The following is a 14,869-nucleotide window of genomic DNA, read 5'->3' on the forward strand; positions in this document are numbered from 1 at the left end:
CGGCTTAATTAATGATATATTTTTATAGTTCGGACATTTACGCACGCGGCGATACCACATATGTTTATTTTTTATTTTTTTTACACTGTTTTATTTTTTTTATGGGAAAAGGGGGGTGATTCAAACTTTTATTAGGGAAGGGGTTAAATGACCTTTATTAACACTTTTTTTTAACATTTTTTTTGCAGTGTTATAGGTCCCATAGGGACCTATAACACTGCACACACTGATCTCTAATGCTGATCACTGGCGTGCATTAACACGCCTGTGATCAGCATTATCGGCGCTTGACTGCTCCTGCCTGGATCTCAGGCACGGAGCAGTCATTCGTCGATCGGACACCGAGGAGGCAGGTAAGAGCCCTCCCGGTGTCCGATCAGCTGTTCGGGACGCCGCGATTTCACCGCGGCGGTCCCGAACAGCCCGACTGAGCAGCCGGGTCACTTTCACTTTAGAAGCGGCGGTCAGCTTTGACCGCCGCTTCTAAAGGGTTAATACCGCACATCGCCGCGATCGGCGATGTGTGGTATTAGCCGCGGGTCCCGGCCGTTGATTAGCGCCGGGACCGACGCGATATGATGCGGGATCGCGGCGCGATCCCGCTTCATATCGCGGGAGCCGGCGCAGGACGTAAATATACGTCCTGCGTCGTTAAGGGGTTAAATCTGTGCATGCAGCTGATGACCTAAATGCTTTGTTTTTATCTAGGACACTAGACACAAAGGTACAGTCCAGTCAATGGGAGTACATTCTTGGTAGTACTGGATATTCATGAGCAGCCATTCCCAAGGGTAGAGGATTGTCTTCTTTCTATCTATATTAGTGTTGCTCGCGAATATTTGCAATGCGAATATCGCATATTCGTGAATATTTGCGAATATAGCACTATATATTCGTAATTACGAATATTGTTTTTTTTTTCACAGTACACATCACAGTGATCATCCCTCTCTGCTTCCAGCTTGTGTGGTCTAAAGAAGGCTCTAATACTACTGTGCAAGACTGGCGTACGAATTTTCGCATATGGGAAAATTTGCAAATGCAAATTTTTGCATATGCAAATTTTCGCTTATGCAAATTTTCACATATGCTAATTTTTGCACATGCAAGTTTTTGTTTATGCTAATTTTAGCATATGCTAATTTTCGCATATGCGAAAATATAACGTGAATATTACGAATATGCGAATTTAGCGAATATATGACGAATATTCGTCCATATATTCGCGAAATATTGCAAATTCGAATATGGCCTATGCTGCTCAACACTAATCTATATATGGAACTGTGTTACTACGTTATGCTCCCAAGATTTAAAGTTATCACCTATCCATGGGTCCCATCTGATTGCTAGGACCCCCAATGATGACAAGATCAAAGGTAAATTTTCCCCTAAGTAAATGGAGCTCATGCTCAGCCATCACCCCATTCACAGGCTGTGAGACTTCCGAACATATCCATGTTTAGTGCTTTCCAATGTTTGCAGGTTTCCTAGAGAAGGAAAGAGCAGTGATCGAGCAGTCACCATGTCGCTCCATTCAGTTTGGAATCAATAAACTTCTGTTATTGTGTGGTTGCCAGTCTTGGGGTAACCCCTTTATTTAGTGGGGCAATGTCACAAGTCCTGGATAGGAGACATTGAACCAGGGATTTATTCTGATTGTCATTTTCCTCATAAAGGTTTTTTGTTTTCTGCTGGATAAACACAGTAGGGTTCTAGGTTAGACAAGTAGGTTCTAGGTCTGACAAGTATGAGGAGACGGTGCTCTGCTCTGGATGGTTGTCTTTGAAATCATCTCGTCTGACTTGCACGACCCCTTTAACACAGGCTACAATTTTATTATACTATTCTGCTTAATATATGGTCGATGTTGCATTTCCTAAAATGTTAACCCAATCCTCTCCTCCACACCAAAGTTAACACAAACATTTTTGCCATTGTATGAATTTTTATTTTCTCATTTTCTTTTTTGTTTTATATAAAAAACCCTTGTTGAACCCGCTTTGCACACGGAGCTGGATGTAGCGCAATGTGTGTGCATTGTGTGTCTGTGAGGATCAGTGCCATATACACTGCAGGCATGCAGGGCTGTGTACAGTTGGCAGTATACAGATTTCTCTCAGTCTCCTCTCCTTTCTCCCAGGATCCTTTGTGGGATCCCTCTCCACACACCATGCTGTGTCCACTATAATTTTGGCACAAAATAAAGAGAATGTTTTCAAGGCGTCAGCAGGCAATTTCTTCCAGTGTCCCCAGCGTAGCCTGCAGTGGCACCGTCACAGTGTGGCTAATGGTTTCTGAATGGTTTGGCATGTTGTCACAGGTACTCTGGATGAAAAGCAAACACACATTGTCACTGGAGACTGGGGGGTTCAGGTATGGTCTTGCACCTATCACCCTCCCGTTGACACCCAATATGTATTTAACAGAGAAGGAACTCACCAGATCCTCAGTGTGTCTTCCTTCCTCATTGTCTCTGCCCAGGAGATCTAACAGCTTCTCTTTTATCAGCTGAGAAAAACACATAGGTGAGATAGTTATGAATGCTATAGCTGCATTTATTCACATATCACAGGGATAGGGACATGTTATTCATCACTGTCATGGGTTCACATTCTTTATTCTGTTGTTTAATATTGAGGTTAAGCGATGGCATATCACTAGGGTTTGCTATCACTTTACAATCAGTGGGGATCTGATCTCATGGCTCCAACCTGTCACCAGAATAAGAGATTGGGACCTGCAGGACCCCCCCCAAAAAAATTGTGGGCGTTAATAAGATTGTAGTAGGCGGTCACAGAACATATAGTGGGTCCCGCGAAATCCTGCGCAGTCCCACCAGCCTATGTATTAATGGTAATGGCAGTAATGGTCAGAAATCCAGTGGAAGGGATATTAAATAAAATAGCCCTGTGCAGGTATTCACTCCCAGCCACCCCCTGTGTAAGAAAGTGAATAGGGATGACTGCAATTACCAACAATGCAGGCGGCTGGGATGTTACTATACAGAAAAAGAATGAAGGAGGTGACAGTACTGATACTGTGCCCCTTCATTCTCAGAAGCAGCGACCTCAGAGGATCGTCACCGATCATAAATGGCATATCCTATAGATGTGCCATCGCTATTAACCCCTTTAAAGTTATGTTCACATTTCGGGAATGTCCGCATGGAAAATCTCCGCGCGGACATTCCGGAGATTGTGTAATCCGCCGTCTCAGACAACTATGCATTCCGTGCAGAGTGCACGGAAAAAAGGAACAGGAATTCAATTCAACAGGACTCTAGTACAGCAGAATTTCCATGCAGAATGCCACAGGGAAATTCAAAAGTGTGAACATAGACTTAGTGTTCCCACTTTAGACATTTATGGCTTTTTTATAGTCCTGCACGCCATCTCTCAATTTTGTCTTCTCCAGGGGACAGGACTCTATTTCTGCCAACAGGTGGGCATCCCACCTCTTGTAGCTATACCATACATTTCAAAATTAAGAAAATACCTATGAGAAATTGTCTCATGGACATCACTTTGACACCTATGGATGCTCTCTGAGGTAAATACTGTATCCCTTTCCCATACAGAACAGAGGTAAGACTCTCACATTGACATCAGTGAGCCATGAATCTCTTCCTTATTCAGCATTTCCTTAAGAGACTTTACCCTGAGGCCTAAATCAAGTGAGCAGAAAAGTGCTTGAGCGTCTTGGATTGTTACGTTACTGCTCAAAAAATGCTGAGTTTCATCTTACAAAGATTATGGACATTAATGGTGAATGAAAATGGAATTACTGTTTAAGTTGCTGCAGACGGCATATTTATAGTACACCATGTCTCTTCTTAAGGGAGTGATGACTGCTCTTAATTCCTTACGTGAATCTCCACCTTTTAACACCATATTTCTATTAGATCCAATATGCATTCATTCCTTAATGCAGTGTTCTTCTCCAAGCTGCAGCTGCAAAACTACAACTCCCCTGACAACAAGTGACTATGTTCAGTCCATTGCACACAATTACGTAAACAATTACTTTGCAGGACTAGGAAACTCAGCAGACCAAGCTGTTGAGTCTCACAAACTAAACAAATATCTGCAGGAAATAGACTGAAGGTAGTCACTAGTTGACTATATTCAGTCCCCTTAACTCAATGGACCCGCCAACAATGTGCCCCGGTTTACATTAACATCCCTTTTTTGACAGGATACTGACATATAACCTAAACTCCTCGTCAAACTGTAATGTGAACATTCCTTAAAAATGCACCAAATTTATCACAGTGGTTCTTGATTTGTAAATCAACTGATAATTTACTGTATACCAAAACTTAGCTTTGCCAACATTTTGGCACAATCTAAGCCACACTACTTTTAGTGAAGCCACATCCCTTGTTCGTTGAGGCAGATTTTGCATTGCAACCATGAATTTATGATTTTATTTTTTATTTCTACCTGAACAGACCTGAACAAGAAAAAAAAATGATGTCCTCTTGATGGGTTGTCAGGCTTAGAAAGTCCCTGTTTTAAGGCTTGCTTTAAGGCTATGTTCACAATAGGGAATTTCTGTGTGAAATTCTGCATTAGAATTCCGCACAGAGATTCCGCAGCAGCAGAATCCCATATATATCAAAGGAATTCTTCTGTGCTGTAGAATTCAAATTCCAGTATCTGCAGAAAGAATAGAAATGTCTATTCTTTCTGCGGAGTCTGCATGGAAAGAGTCCCATTCTTGCTAAAGATTTGTTACAATGTTAATGCACTTTGTAAGTTTTAAATGGTAATTTATAAGAGTTTTTATATGGTATCATTGTTGTTATTATTGTTATCTAATAAAGTGGGTCTGCTGTTGCCCTTACACCTTATGGCAAGTCGTTGGCTCTATCAGGGGTAATGGGGTTGGGGTTATTGGTTGGTACCACAGTGGAGCTGTGCGATCCCCTAGTCATGAGAACAATTGCCTTATTCTGACCTCTATAACTTTTTCTATATACGGGGCTGCGTAAGGGCTCCTTTTTGGCATTGTTGTCTGCAATTTTTATTGGTACCACTTTTGCGTATATAAGACTTTTTGATCACTTTTTATTCAATATTTTTCTGAGATGTGACCAAAAATGAACAATATTTTTTATGTTCACGCCGTTCACCATATGGGATCATTAACATTATATTTTAATAGCTTGGACATTTTCACATGCTGTGATACCAAATATGTTTGTTATTTTTGTTTCATTCTTTTGGATCTCATTCACATTTTTGAAAACTTTAAGTGTCTTTAAGTCCCCACAGGGGACTATTTATAGCTATCTATTTATTGCTATTACTGTTCAGTGCTGTGCATTGGCTCAGCATCAACCAGTACAATTGGCAATCTTCTTGTATAGTCTACCGCAGATCTCTAGAACCTGCCGTGAAGCAGGTGAGGAGAGCTCTGGCCGCCATCTTGACTCATTGGACCTCTGCAATCGCATTCTGGGTGGTCTGATGAGTCTCACAAGGACCGCCACTTCTTTGGGGTCTGTGACCAGTCTTGATCATGGCATCTAAAGGAATTGCTGATGTCGACCATTAGCAGCGAGGTCTCAACTGCTGATAGAAGCTCCTGCGCTCACTTAATGTTAATAACGTAAATATATGTCATGGTACCATGACATACATTTACACAATTGTCCTTTAGTGGTTAAATGTTTTATTATTGGGCTAATGTTCTTTATTATAAGCACCTTACCATATATACCTTTGGGAAAGGGCAATTGTCTTCTGTAGTTCCTTAATTTTGTATTGTATAGCATGGCATCAGTATAGTTATTTGGCTTGGTTAGCTTGGTTGCATTGGCCCATGAATATTTGAAATATTTTAAAATCTTTCCTATCCTATCTTTACATTTTGGAAACTCCATTTTTACTTTGGTCTCAAGACTCTAGCTTCTTCAGTGTGACCAACTCTTAAAAACCTAATATACTTGTTTAAAGTATACGTGTTATTTCAAGTGACTATTCAGTATAATGGTTCGGTCACACTTAATGGATCCACGGCGTATTTTACGCTGCGGATCCACCAATGGAGGAGGAGTGTGCCTCCTGCAGTGCCTCCTCGTGGCACCGTGTCACTCCCCCTGCTCCCTGAGCTAGGCCGAGAGCAGCCGCGATGTCTGAGTAAACTACACAGCACGTGGCAACTCGCAAGTCCCTGTGTGTCTACTCGTAGTGGCGGATTGAAGGCACAGCAGGAGGCACACTATAGGGTCGGTCATCGCCAGATCTGCAGCTTAAAAACACACTGCAGATCCTTTGCGTGTGACCCTACCCTAAAGCTGCATTCACACTACGTTTGGGGTATATGGCAGCCGGATCCGGTGGAAGAATTTGAAACCCGATTGCTGCCTTATCCCTGCTGGACGGTGCCGTATGCCAGAACCCCATGGAATAAGGTACCATCAAGCAGAGATACGGTGGCTACCGGTTTTAAAATTCTTCTGGATCTGGCTGCTGTACACCCTAAATGTGGTGTGAATTTTTTGTCTAATAAGATATATTACAAAGTTTCAAATATTCGCTTGTACTATTGATCTTTGCAAAGTGTTTTCAAGTGACAGTGCCTATTGAAACAATTGTCTTAATTCAACAAAAGAGTCACTAATTTCAGACATAGTGACACCTCCTGGTTGTGACACCCACTGTCCTGCTGTATCCCAGTAATGGGTTTAGCTACTAGAGGATCAGTGTCCTGTCATTGAATGGCTATACTTGTACTTAGTATACTCTTATGTCTTTCTCAGCTAGTTGAAATAAAATGTCAAGGCTTCATGGAGGACTGAAATGTGCAAATCTATTGTTAAATGTCCCCTTTTGACAAAGTGGGGCATTGTGAAGAGAGATTTGAGCTGGCACATGGTGTCATTTTTGTCTAGCACCTTCCATCGCTCTTTTCTCTCCCAGACCTTCTGGGTCTTCAGGGACAAATGCAAATCGCAAGTGTCGCATGATTTCACAGGAGTGGGCTCTGCTGGAAGACTAGTCCCTTTTACAGCATTCATATCCTCTGCATCATACTCTCCAAGCCATTACCAGGGCACATTACCGGATGTAATGACACACAATTGCTGTAATTCCTGTTCACTTGCTGTAAGGCAGCATAGTGACTTGTAATATCTATGCAATAACATAGGGCATAGGAATGGTCGCGGCTGGTAGGTGCAGAGCAGGAGAATGCAGTACGGGATTTCATAGCATTGATGTTAATCCTCCACTACAGTCTCTCCAAATGCATTTTGCAAATTTTATTCTAATATGTGCAGATTAACTTGTTCATGGAGTAATGGCAGTGCCTGTTATCATACAGTATCACAATGATGGGGGCACCGGGCACCATACTGTGCTGATAAAGCAGAATGATGGGAACGTCACCTGTCGGGACCCCGTGGAGACGACTGATGATTTTGCCTTCATTGGAATACGTGTCTAGATTTCACACCTGTCTAAATACGTAATTTACCTAAATGATGTTTATTTTGTTGTTAATGTCATCATTGCCTCGCTGGTGAATGCGGTAATGTTCGTCATCTGTGTGCTCTGCTATGTGATAGGTAAACCTGCCTTGTTCCTTTTGGGGTTTTATTGTGGGAGTGCATACTAATTCTCATGTTGCCCCTTATGTCTTGTTCACATTGCTGTTGGACTCGGGTATTCGGGGTTCCATCGGCAATTATGTCAAAATGACGTGAGTGCAGGGGGGAAAAAATATGCATGCGCTATTTTTATTCTCCGCTAAACTACTGAATCCCTGACGGACCACATTCAAGTGAAAGGGGTCCGTCGGGACCCGTCAGTGTCTGTTGTGTTCCGACCAGTTTCAGGCCCCATTCTACTCAAGAAAATTAAAAAAATAGCTGAACGGCCCCTGAATGGGACGGAAGACAACGTCAATGTGAACCTAGCCTTACCTTTGGATGATCACATGAGAACTGGCTCGACAGTAATACTTTTATGTACTATTTTTAATACAGTTTCCCGCCAGTGTCCTGTGAATGTGTCTACAGATTACACGCTGTTTCACGCAATTTATAGCATACAAAGGGAAGGTCAAAGAATAAAACAGGATTTTAAATTGGCCTGAAAATAGAGAGGGATAACTTGAGATCTCCTAAGGCCATGTTCACACGGCCAAAAATGTGTGGAATGTCCGCCCGGGCGAACATTTCGCACTTTTTAATCATCCAGTTGGCGCTAGGACCACTCCACAATGCGCCATTTTATAGACTGGCGGAATCCACAGTAAAAACAGACAATTCTATTCTTTATGCGGACACAGGAATCTGGAAATTCTGCTGAGTGCATCAATCAGTGAAATCAATGGGACTTTGCTACAGCGGAATGTCCATGTGGAATATTCCGTCGGAATTCTGCACAGACATTGTGCCGTGTAAATATAACCTAACAGTGAGAACACCACCCTATATTGAGGAGAAAAGGCAAATATATATGAAAAGGCAGAGAAGGTACCCCTTAGATTGTGTTACTCACCTCATAAATGTAGTCAAATAGTTCCAGGATAGTCAGAATACTGGCACCTATGAACAGTCCCATCTGACCCCCAATGTCACCTGCAGGGAAAATGGGTCATAATGATAATTATTTCATTTTCTTTGTTTTCTGTGCTGGATGATGTCCCGTCTGGCATCAACACTACTGTTACCCTTGAGATGACCAAGCTTCAGGAATAGGTGAGAACCTTAATCGTTTTTATTCTGGGCACTGGTTTCTCCCCGTATTCACCTTAAAGTGGTACTCCGCTGCTAGACACCTTATCCCCTATCCAAAGGATAGGGCATAAGATGTCTGATCACGGGGGTCCCAGCAGAGCACGGTTCCAGCTGCAGTGGTTGTGACATCACGTCAATCCCCCTCCATGCAGGTCTATGGGAGGGGGCGTGACAGTCGTCACGCCCCCTCCCATAGACATGCATGGAGGGGCGTGGCATGACATAAAAAGGGGCCACGCATAATGTCATGATCACTGCCACCGGAACCCAGCGGGTGCTGCGCGAAGATCGCAGGAGGCCCAGTGTCGGGAGCCCTGCAATAAGACATCTTATCCCCTATCTAGTGGCGGAGTACCCCTTTAAGCTGTGCTATTGATTATAATTGCTAGGTTGTAGCATTTATTTCAATCCCTTTGTTACGTTCTGACGATGTCTGTGGGGTTATTATTAGAATTTAGCTTTATTAGTAAAGGTTAAGTGTTAATCAGGCGTGCACCCCTTTTTGTACTTACTGATAGATGCCTGCTTTAGGGCACCACCCACATTTGTTGATGTAGTTTGACCTCCAATTCAAGAATGGACATGTCAATTCATGAAGCAGAAAATGATCCTTGTCAGGACTGCTTCAAGTTACTTCTGTGCCATGTTTATTGCATGGAGAAGTATGGGAAGTTTAGTGAGGAAATGCTGCCGTGTAAATGGGCCCTAAGTGTAAATGGGCCCTAAGTGTAAGTTTTCTGCGCAAAATATAATCTGGAATCTGAGCAAAACACACATTGTAAGTTCCCTCTGAATAAGAAATAAAAGGATAGCAACATTTTTTACAAAATCCTCCATCAGAAATGAATAAAAAGGACACTCACCGGTAACTTTTAACTTCAATCTTCTTTATTTATGTTGAAGAACAAACCGTACTCACATACAGCACAGGACAGGGTTGAACGAACATAGACAAAGAGATGCTAATCGGGCCCTTTGTCTATGTTTGTTCAATCCTGTCCTGCACTGTATGTGAGTATTTGCTTTCAGCATGAATAAAGAAGATTGAAGTTAAAAGTTAACGGTGAGTGCCCTGTTATTCATTTCTTGTGGAGGATTTTGCTTATGCACTTGTTATATACAGAGAGCACCGCCAAGTCAATTGGTCTGTTCATATTGGGAATTTTGGAGGAGAGCAGTGCGGAGGATTACTCTCTCAGGGATAGTAACATATTTTTTAAATTTTTCCTGGTTGATGGCAGAACATGGAAATTTAAATATTGTGTAAGCATGGTGGTGGTTTTTGGAGGGTCTAAAATGAAATGTAATATCTTTGGATAACCAGGGAATTTGTCATTGGGTAAATGTGTGTCCATCATCATCCTTCTATACAATAAGATACCACTTAAATGTCTATATATAACCTACCCTACCTGCATATCCAGGGCTAAAATGTAAATTTTTATTTACATGTTCTTCTCTAGTCACTGAGTCTGTGTCCAGGTGCTTATCATTTTGATAGGATTGTGGTAATTCCATGTACAGAATTAACTCACCAAGGAGCCCGGCCACCTCGTATGCTTTCCTCTGCTCTATGGTTTCATAGTTCAGAGCTTCGAAGAACACATCCAGGACAAGTATATTCTCCCTGTTAAAAGAGAAACACAAGCAACTGAATCGCCACAGATGTCATTTTTCGTCCAAACTAATATCCTGTTCTCCAAAAGTAATCCCTGAGGAAGCAATCGCAATGCGAAATGTGCGTTAGGGTTTTTTTTAGAGGTGGGAAATTACATATCGGCAAACCATTCAGGTATATTACAGCATCATCTCTTCTGTCCTCTGTATGTAGGCGTTACTTAAAAAAAAATATCCACAAATTAGTCTTGACTTATTCTTGGCGACAGAGATGTTACTGCTATAATTATGTTGCATAGAGCTGGTTATTCTACTTACGTTTCCCACTTTACTGCTATATAGTAAGATTTTGCTAATATTTTAGCTGGTGGGAATAACTATTGAGGTACTATTTTTAAAGATGTGTGCACATAGTTTATTGACAATTGTATGGTCACATTCTATTGTACAACCATATGCCTATACTGTACATCATTTTTTTAATTTTTTTTTTGTTCAGAAGTTTTTAAGTTATTTCATAGGACATGTTCTTCTCATACCTCTATGGTTTGCCATCTCTTAATATCTCAAGTGACAGTGTGTATGTGTAATTAAATCAATATGGTTATTGTCAGAGGCATAGCTAGTAGCTTTTGGGCCCAAATATAATACTGGTCTCTTATGGGGCAGTTGTGCTTTGGGACCCCCTTGGGCACCAGGGCCCTGGCGCGACTGCTACCTCTATGGTTAAGCCCCTGGTTATTGACTAATCTATGTGGTATGTCTATAATTATATTAATACATATGTGTCCTGTGTTAACATACCCTAAAGGGTTATTCTGGATTGAAGAAACACAATGGATTTCTTGCAAAAAGAGTACAGATTGTGTTCTTTAGCAGCGGGCTGAGCTGCAATAGAAGAACCAGCCGTTGGACAGGTGTGGTGCTGGTTTTGGATGAGCCATGTTTTCCAAATACTGGACAATCATATTTCAGCTTTATGTTATAGGTGTATTCCAGAGGGAAAAAAAATAAAAAATCATTTGAAAGCTTTAATAAAGTTCTATAAATTTGTATTTTTTTTAATTTATTTTAGTTTGCAACAATTTTGTAGCCAACAGGAAGCTCTGTATGCAGAGAGCTCTGACATGTGCCCTCTGCTGCCCCCTCTGACGGTGTTAACTCTGCTACAGCCAAACCTTTGCTTGTCACAGAGCTTGTGTCACTGATATTTACCAGATCCATTTATATTTCAGCGCTAATACATACACAACACTCCCCTTGCAGTGTGCATCGGCAGGTAGCAGCAGGAGGATCACTGCGTGTGTGTATAAGCCCTGGAATATAAATGTTTCTGATAAATATCAGTGACCCAAGCTCTGTTGTCACTCTGCGCCCTGTGACAAGCAAAAGTTTGGCTGTGGCAGAACCAACACTGAGACAGGGGGCAGCAGAGAGCACATGTGGGAGCTCTCTACAGATAACGCCTCCTGTTGGATATAGTAGTGTTAAAAAAAGAAACAAAAACATGTTGAAAAAACTTGAATTACAAAGTTAAATAACTTTATAAAAGATTTGGAATAATTAATTTATTTATTATCTCTGGAATAACTCTAGGGAGACGGTCATCCTGTTCACCCACACTAAACCCAAAACACTGGGTTATAGTGTGGGTAAATACCGGTAGGAGTCTGACAAGGAGACACTGACTAAAATACTTACCTTGGGTCTAGAGATATCCGTTTCTATATTCTTTGAATTGTGCACTGGAGGTGGAGCCCCATCGGCTCAATTTGCATATTCACTGTCTGTGACTTTACCTAGTGACACAATACTGTATTGGGTTTAGTGTGGGTGATAAGGATGACCTTTTCCTTTAATATATGTACAGTACACTTAGGGTTGGGTCACACGTAGCGCATCCGCAGCGTATTTGATGTATGGGGATGCGCTACTGACCATCCCTAGAGTGTGCCTCCTGCTTTGCCCATGAGTTCTGTGTGGTATCCCGGTACAGAACATAGTTCTGTACAGTCCTTAAGTCCCCTCAAGAAGGGTTATTATGTTCATTTGCTGTGAATGTTTATCTGTATAAAGTTGTACAAACTGTATAAAATGTTGGTCATGTGATCTGCAGTAACATGACATACCCAGAGTTCCAAGGGCACAGGTACCCCAGGCAACCAGCTACCAATGGGCTTTTGTCCAGCCCCCTAGTATATAAGGTGCTGTAGTCTGTATATTCACTCTCTTAGTTCCTGGCAATCAAGGAAAACATAAGTCCTGTACAAGTCAAGTTCAGCATATCTAGGCCAAAGCCTAAAGACCAGCAGCCACTTCTGAACTGTAAGTCAAAACTACTTCTACAAATCAAGTGACTACTACCCAGCCAAAGTAATACTAGAAGCACAGTGGCCTGTTGCATTATCACAATAACTACAAGTCCAAGCAAGCCTGAGAGGTTCCCTTTGTCCAGGTTACCTCTGTGGAAACTGCCTAATTGTAAAGACTGTTATCCACCTATTCTGAGTAAAAGTTCAAGTTGCTTCAAATCCTTGCTGTGGACCTTCATTCATTGCATGACGTTTCTGGGCTGGTTGTCGGCGGTGCCCTATACCATAACAACCACATCCTGGCGTCACAAACACCAAGGGTTAACAAAATCTTGCCCCCCGGGTTAATTCCATCAGATCCCGCTACCTACACTGCAACACCCCGAGGTCACCACACCTGTTTGTCTGCTCATGGCAGCAATCGGTCTCAAGAGCAGACACACAGTGATCGTGAAGGCACATGCACAGTGTACTCACAGACATTGCAGCTGCCCTCTGCCTAGCTCAGGGAGCAGGGGGAGAGGCCGCGATGTCTGTGAGTACACTGCGCATGCGCGCGGCCACTCACAGATCACGGTGTGTCTGCTCAGACAAATTGGGCACAGCAGGAGGCACACTCTAGGGGTGGTCAGTAGTACACCCGCAGCGTCAAACAGGCTGCAGATGCGCTACGTACGACCCAACAAGAAAGGATAGTTCGTGAATGATAGCTCCTCTGATACATCTTCATTAATGCTCCTCACGATGCTTTATCCTTTACTACGCTCCATACGTACGAAATGTACTTTTCCGACTTGTTGAACTTCTTTTCCAAGTATTTGGCTGACGTCTTGCTGGGGATTTTCACCATGGACAGCTCCTTGTTGTATCTGGTGAGATTGCAGGGCATTGTGCAGGTACAGTAGCTTCCGTCCTTCTCTGTAAGTAAACCTTCAAAAACAGGGAAATGTTGATAAATGGACATTGATTTTCAACTCTTCATTTTCTGCGTGTTAGCAAAAAAAAAAAAAATCTATGCAAAGGACAAATTGAAGAGACGTGTATGGTAAAATGAGAGCACGACAACGTTCCTGGCTGCGTGTTGGATGGAGCAGGGATCACTGCTGTGTGGTGACTCGCAGCTTATTGAATTATGCAGTAGATTTGTCTCAAACTAGTTTATGGGGAAAAGAAAAGTAGGCTGCGGGGAAGTTGACATATGGCGTGGAACCAGCATGGTCTTAAAGGGATCAGGTTTTATTTTCTTATACACCAGTGATCTCAAACTGTGGCCCTCCACTGTTGGCTGCTGGGAGTTGAAGTTTTGCAACACCTGGAGGGCCACAGTTTGAGACCACTGTTATACACAATCATAAACCAGTACAAGTCACTTATTACTCCTTCTTTTCTAAATTTAAGATCATCAGACGCTTCTGCGCAAATTATACTATATCAGGAAACAGACTTTTATTGGCCTATGTAAATGGTTGTATTAAGCTCCAAATCCATCACACATCCTGGATATTTTCCTGTAAACCATCCTGCCTGATATGCATGGCTCCTGTGGCCACTGTTGTCTTCTCTGTCTGCTTGATATTCACTGCATCCTTCTCTCTCCTTGCCTACATCTCCCAGGAATCATTGCAGCTCTGCTCTGTAAGCCCCCACCCTCCTGCTCTGAGCAGCAGAGAGAGGTTCAGTGTCTGACTGGCTAAGGCTGCACACAACTCCCAGTTCTCAGCACTTAAGAGAGCATGACTCATCAGTGCAGGGCAGAAACCACATGGTCTGTGTCTCTCAGGAGGGTGGGAGCTTCTTTCAAAGAGGGATTTGGAGAGAGACAAAGTGGATGGCTGGATGATGTCATTCCCTTACTTCATGCATGTAAGTGACAACAAAAGAGGGGAAAATCACTCTATATGGCTAATGAATAATTTTTAGACAATCTTTGAAAAAGAAATGTAATTGCCATGTTCTGAACCCTATTTTTTATTTTCCCACCTATAGACCTGTGTTAGGGTTTGTTTTTTGAACCATGAGCTGTACTTTTTAACCGTACCTTTTTTGTGTGTAATTCTGGCATTTTGATAAAATGTTATTGCATTTTTTGGAGATGTGATGTGACCAAAAAATCAGCAATTTTGGAAATTGGAACTTTTTTTGCGTTGACGCATGCGGTGATACCAAATATGTACATTTTTGTGTCTTT

The 14,869-nt window shown here is 42.2% G+C and overlaps 1 protein-coding gene across 1 annotated transcript in view; it reads right to left on the reverse strand.

Moving 5' to 3' along the window:
- Positions 1-2,072: 2,072 nt before the first annotated feature.
- The window catches only part of ASIC2 (acid sensing ion channel subunit 2), a 374,271-nt gene continuing 361,474 nt past the window's right edge, over positions 2,073-14,869 (reverse strand). The window contains exons 6-10 of the mRNA XM_056548587.1: positions 13,458-13,611; positions 10,288-10,379; positions 8,514-8,593; positions 2,443-2,511; positions 2,073-2,328 (exon numbers count right to left, since the gene is read on the reverse strand). Of these exons, the coding sequence (XP_056404562.1) occupies positions 2,227-2,328; positions 2,443-2,511; positions 8,514-8,593; positions 10,288-10,379; positions 13,458-13,611 (497 nt within the window). The 3' untranslated portion in view covers positions 2,073-2,226. The remainder of the gene's footprint in view (positions 2,329-2,442; positions 2,512-8,513; positions 8,594-10,287; positions 10,380-13,457; positions 13,612-14,869) is intronic.

Source organism: Hyla sarda, chromosome 12 (assembly GCF_029499605.1).
Source record: "Hyla sarda isolate aHylSar1 chromosome 12, aHylSar1.hap1, whole genome shotgun sequence".
In the NCBI taxonomy this organism is placed as follows: domain Eukaryota; kingdom Metazoa; phylum Chordata; class Amphibia; order Anura; family Hylidae; genus Hyla; species Hyla sarda.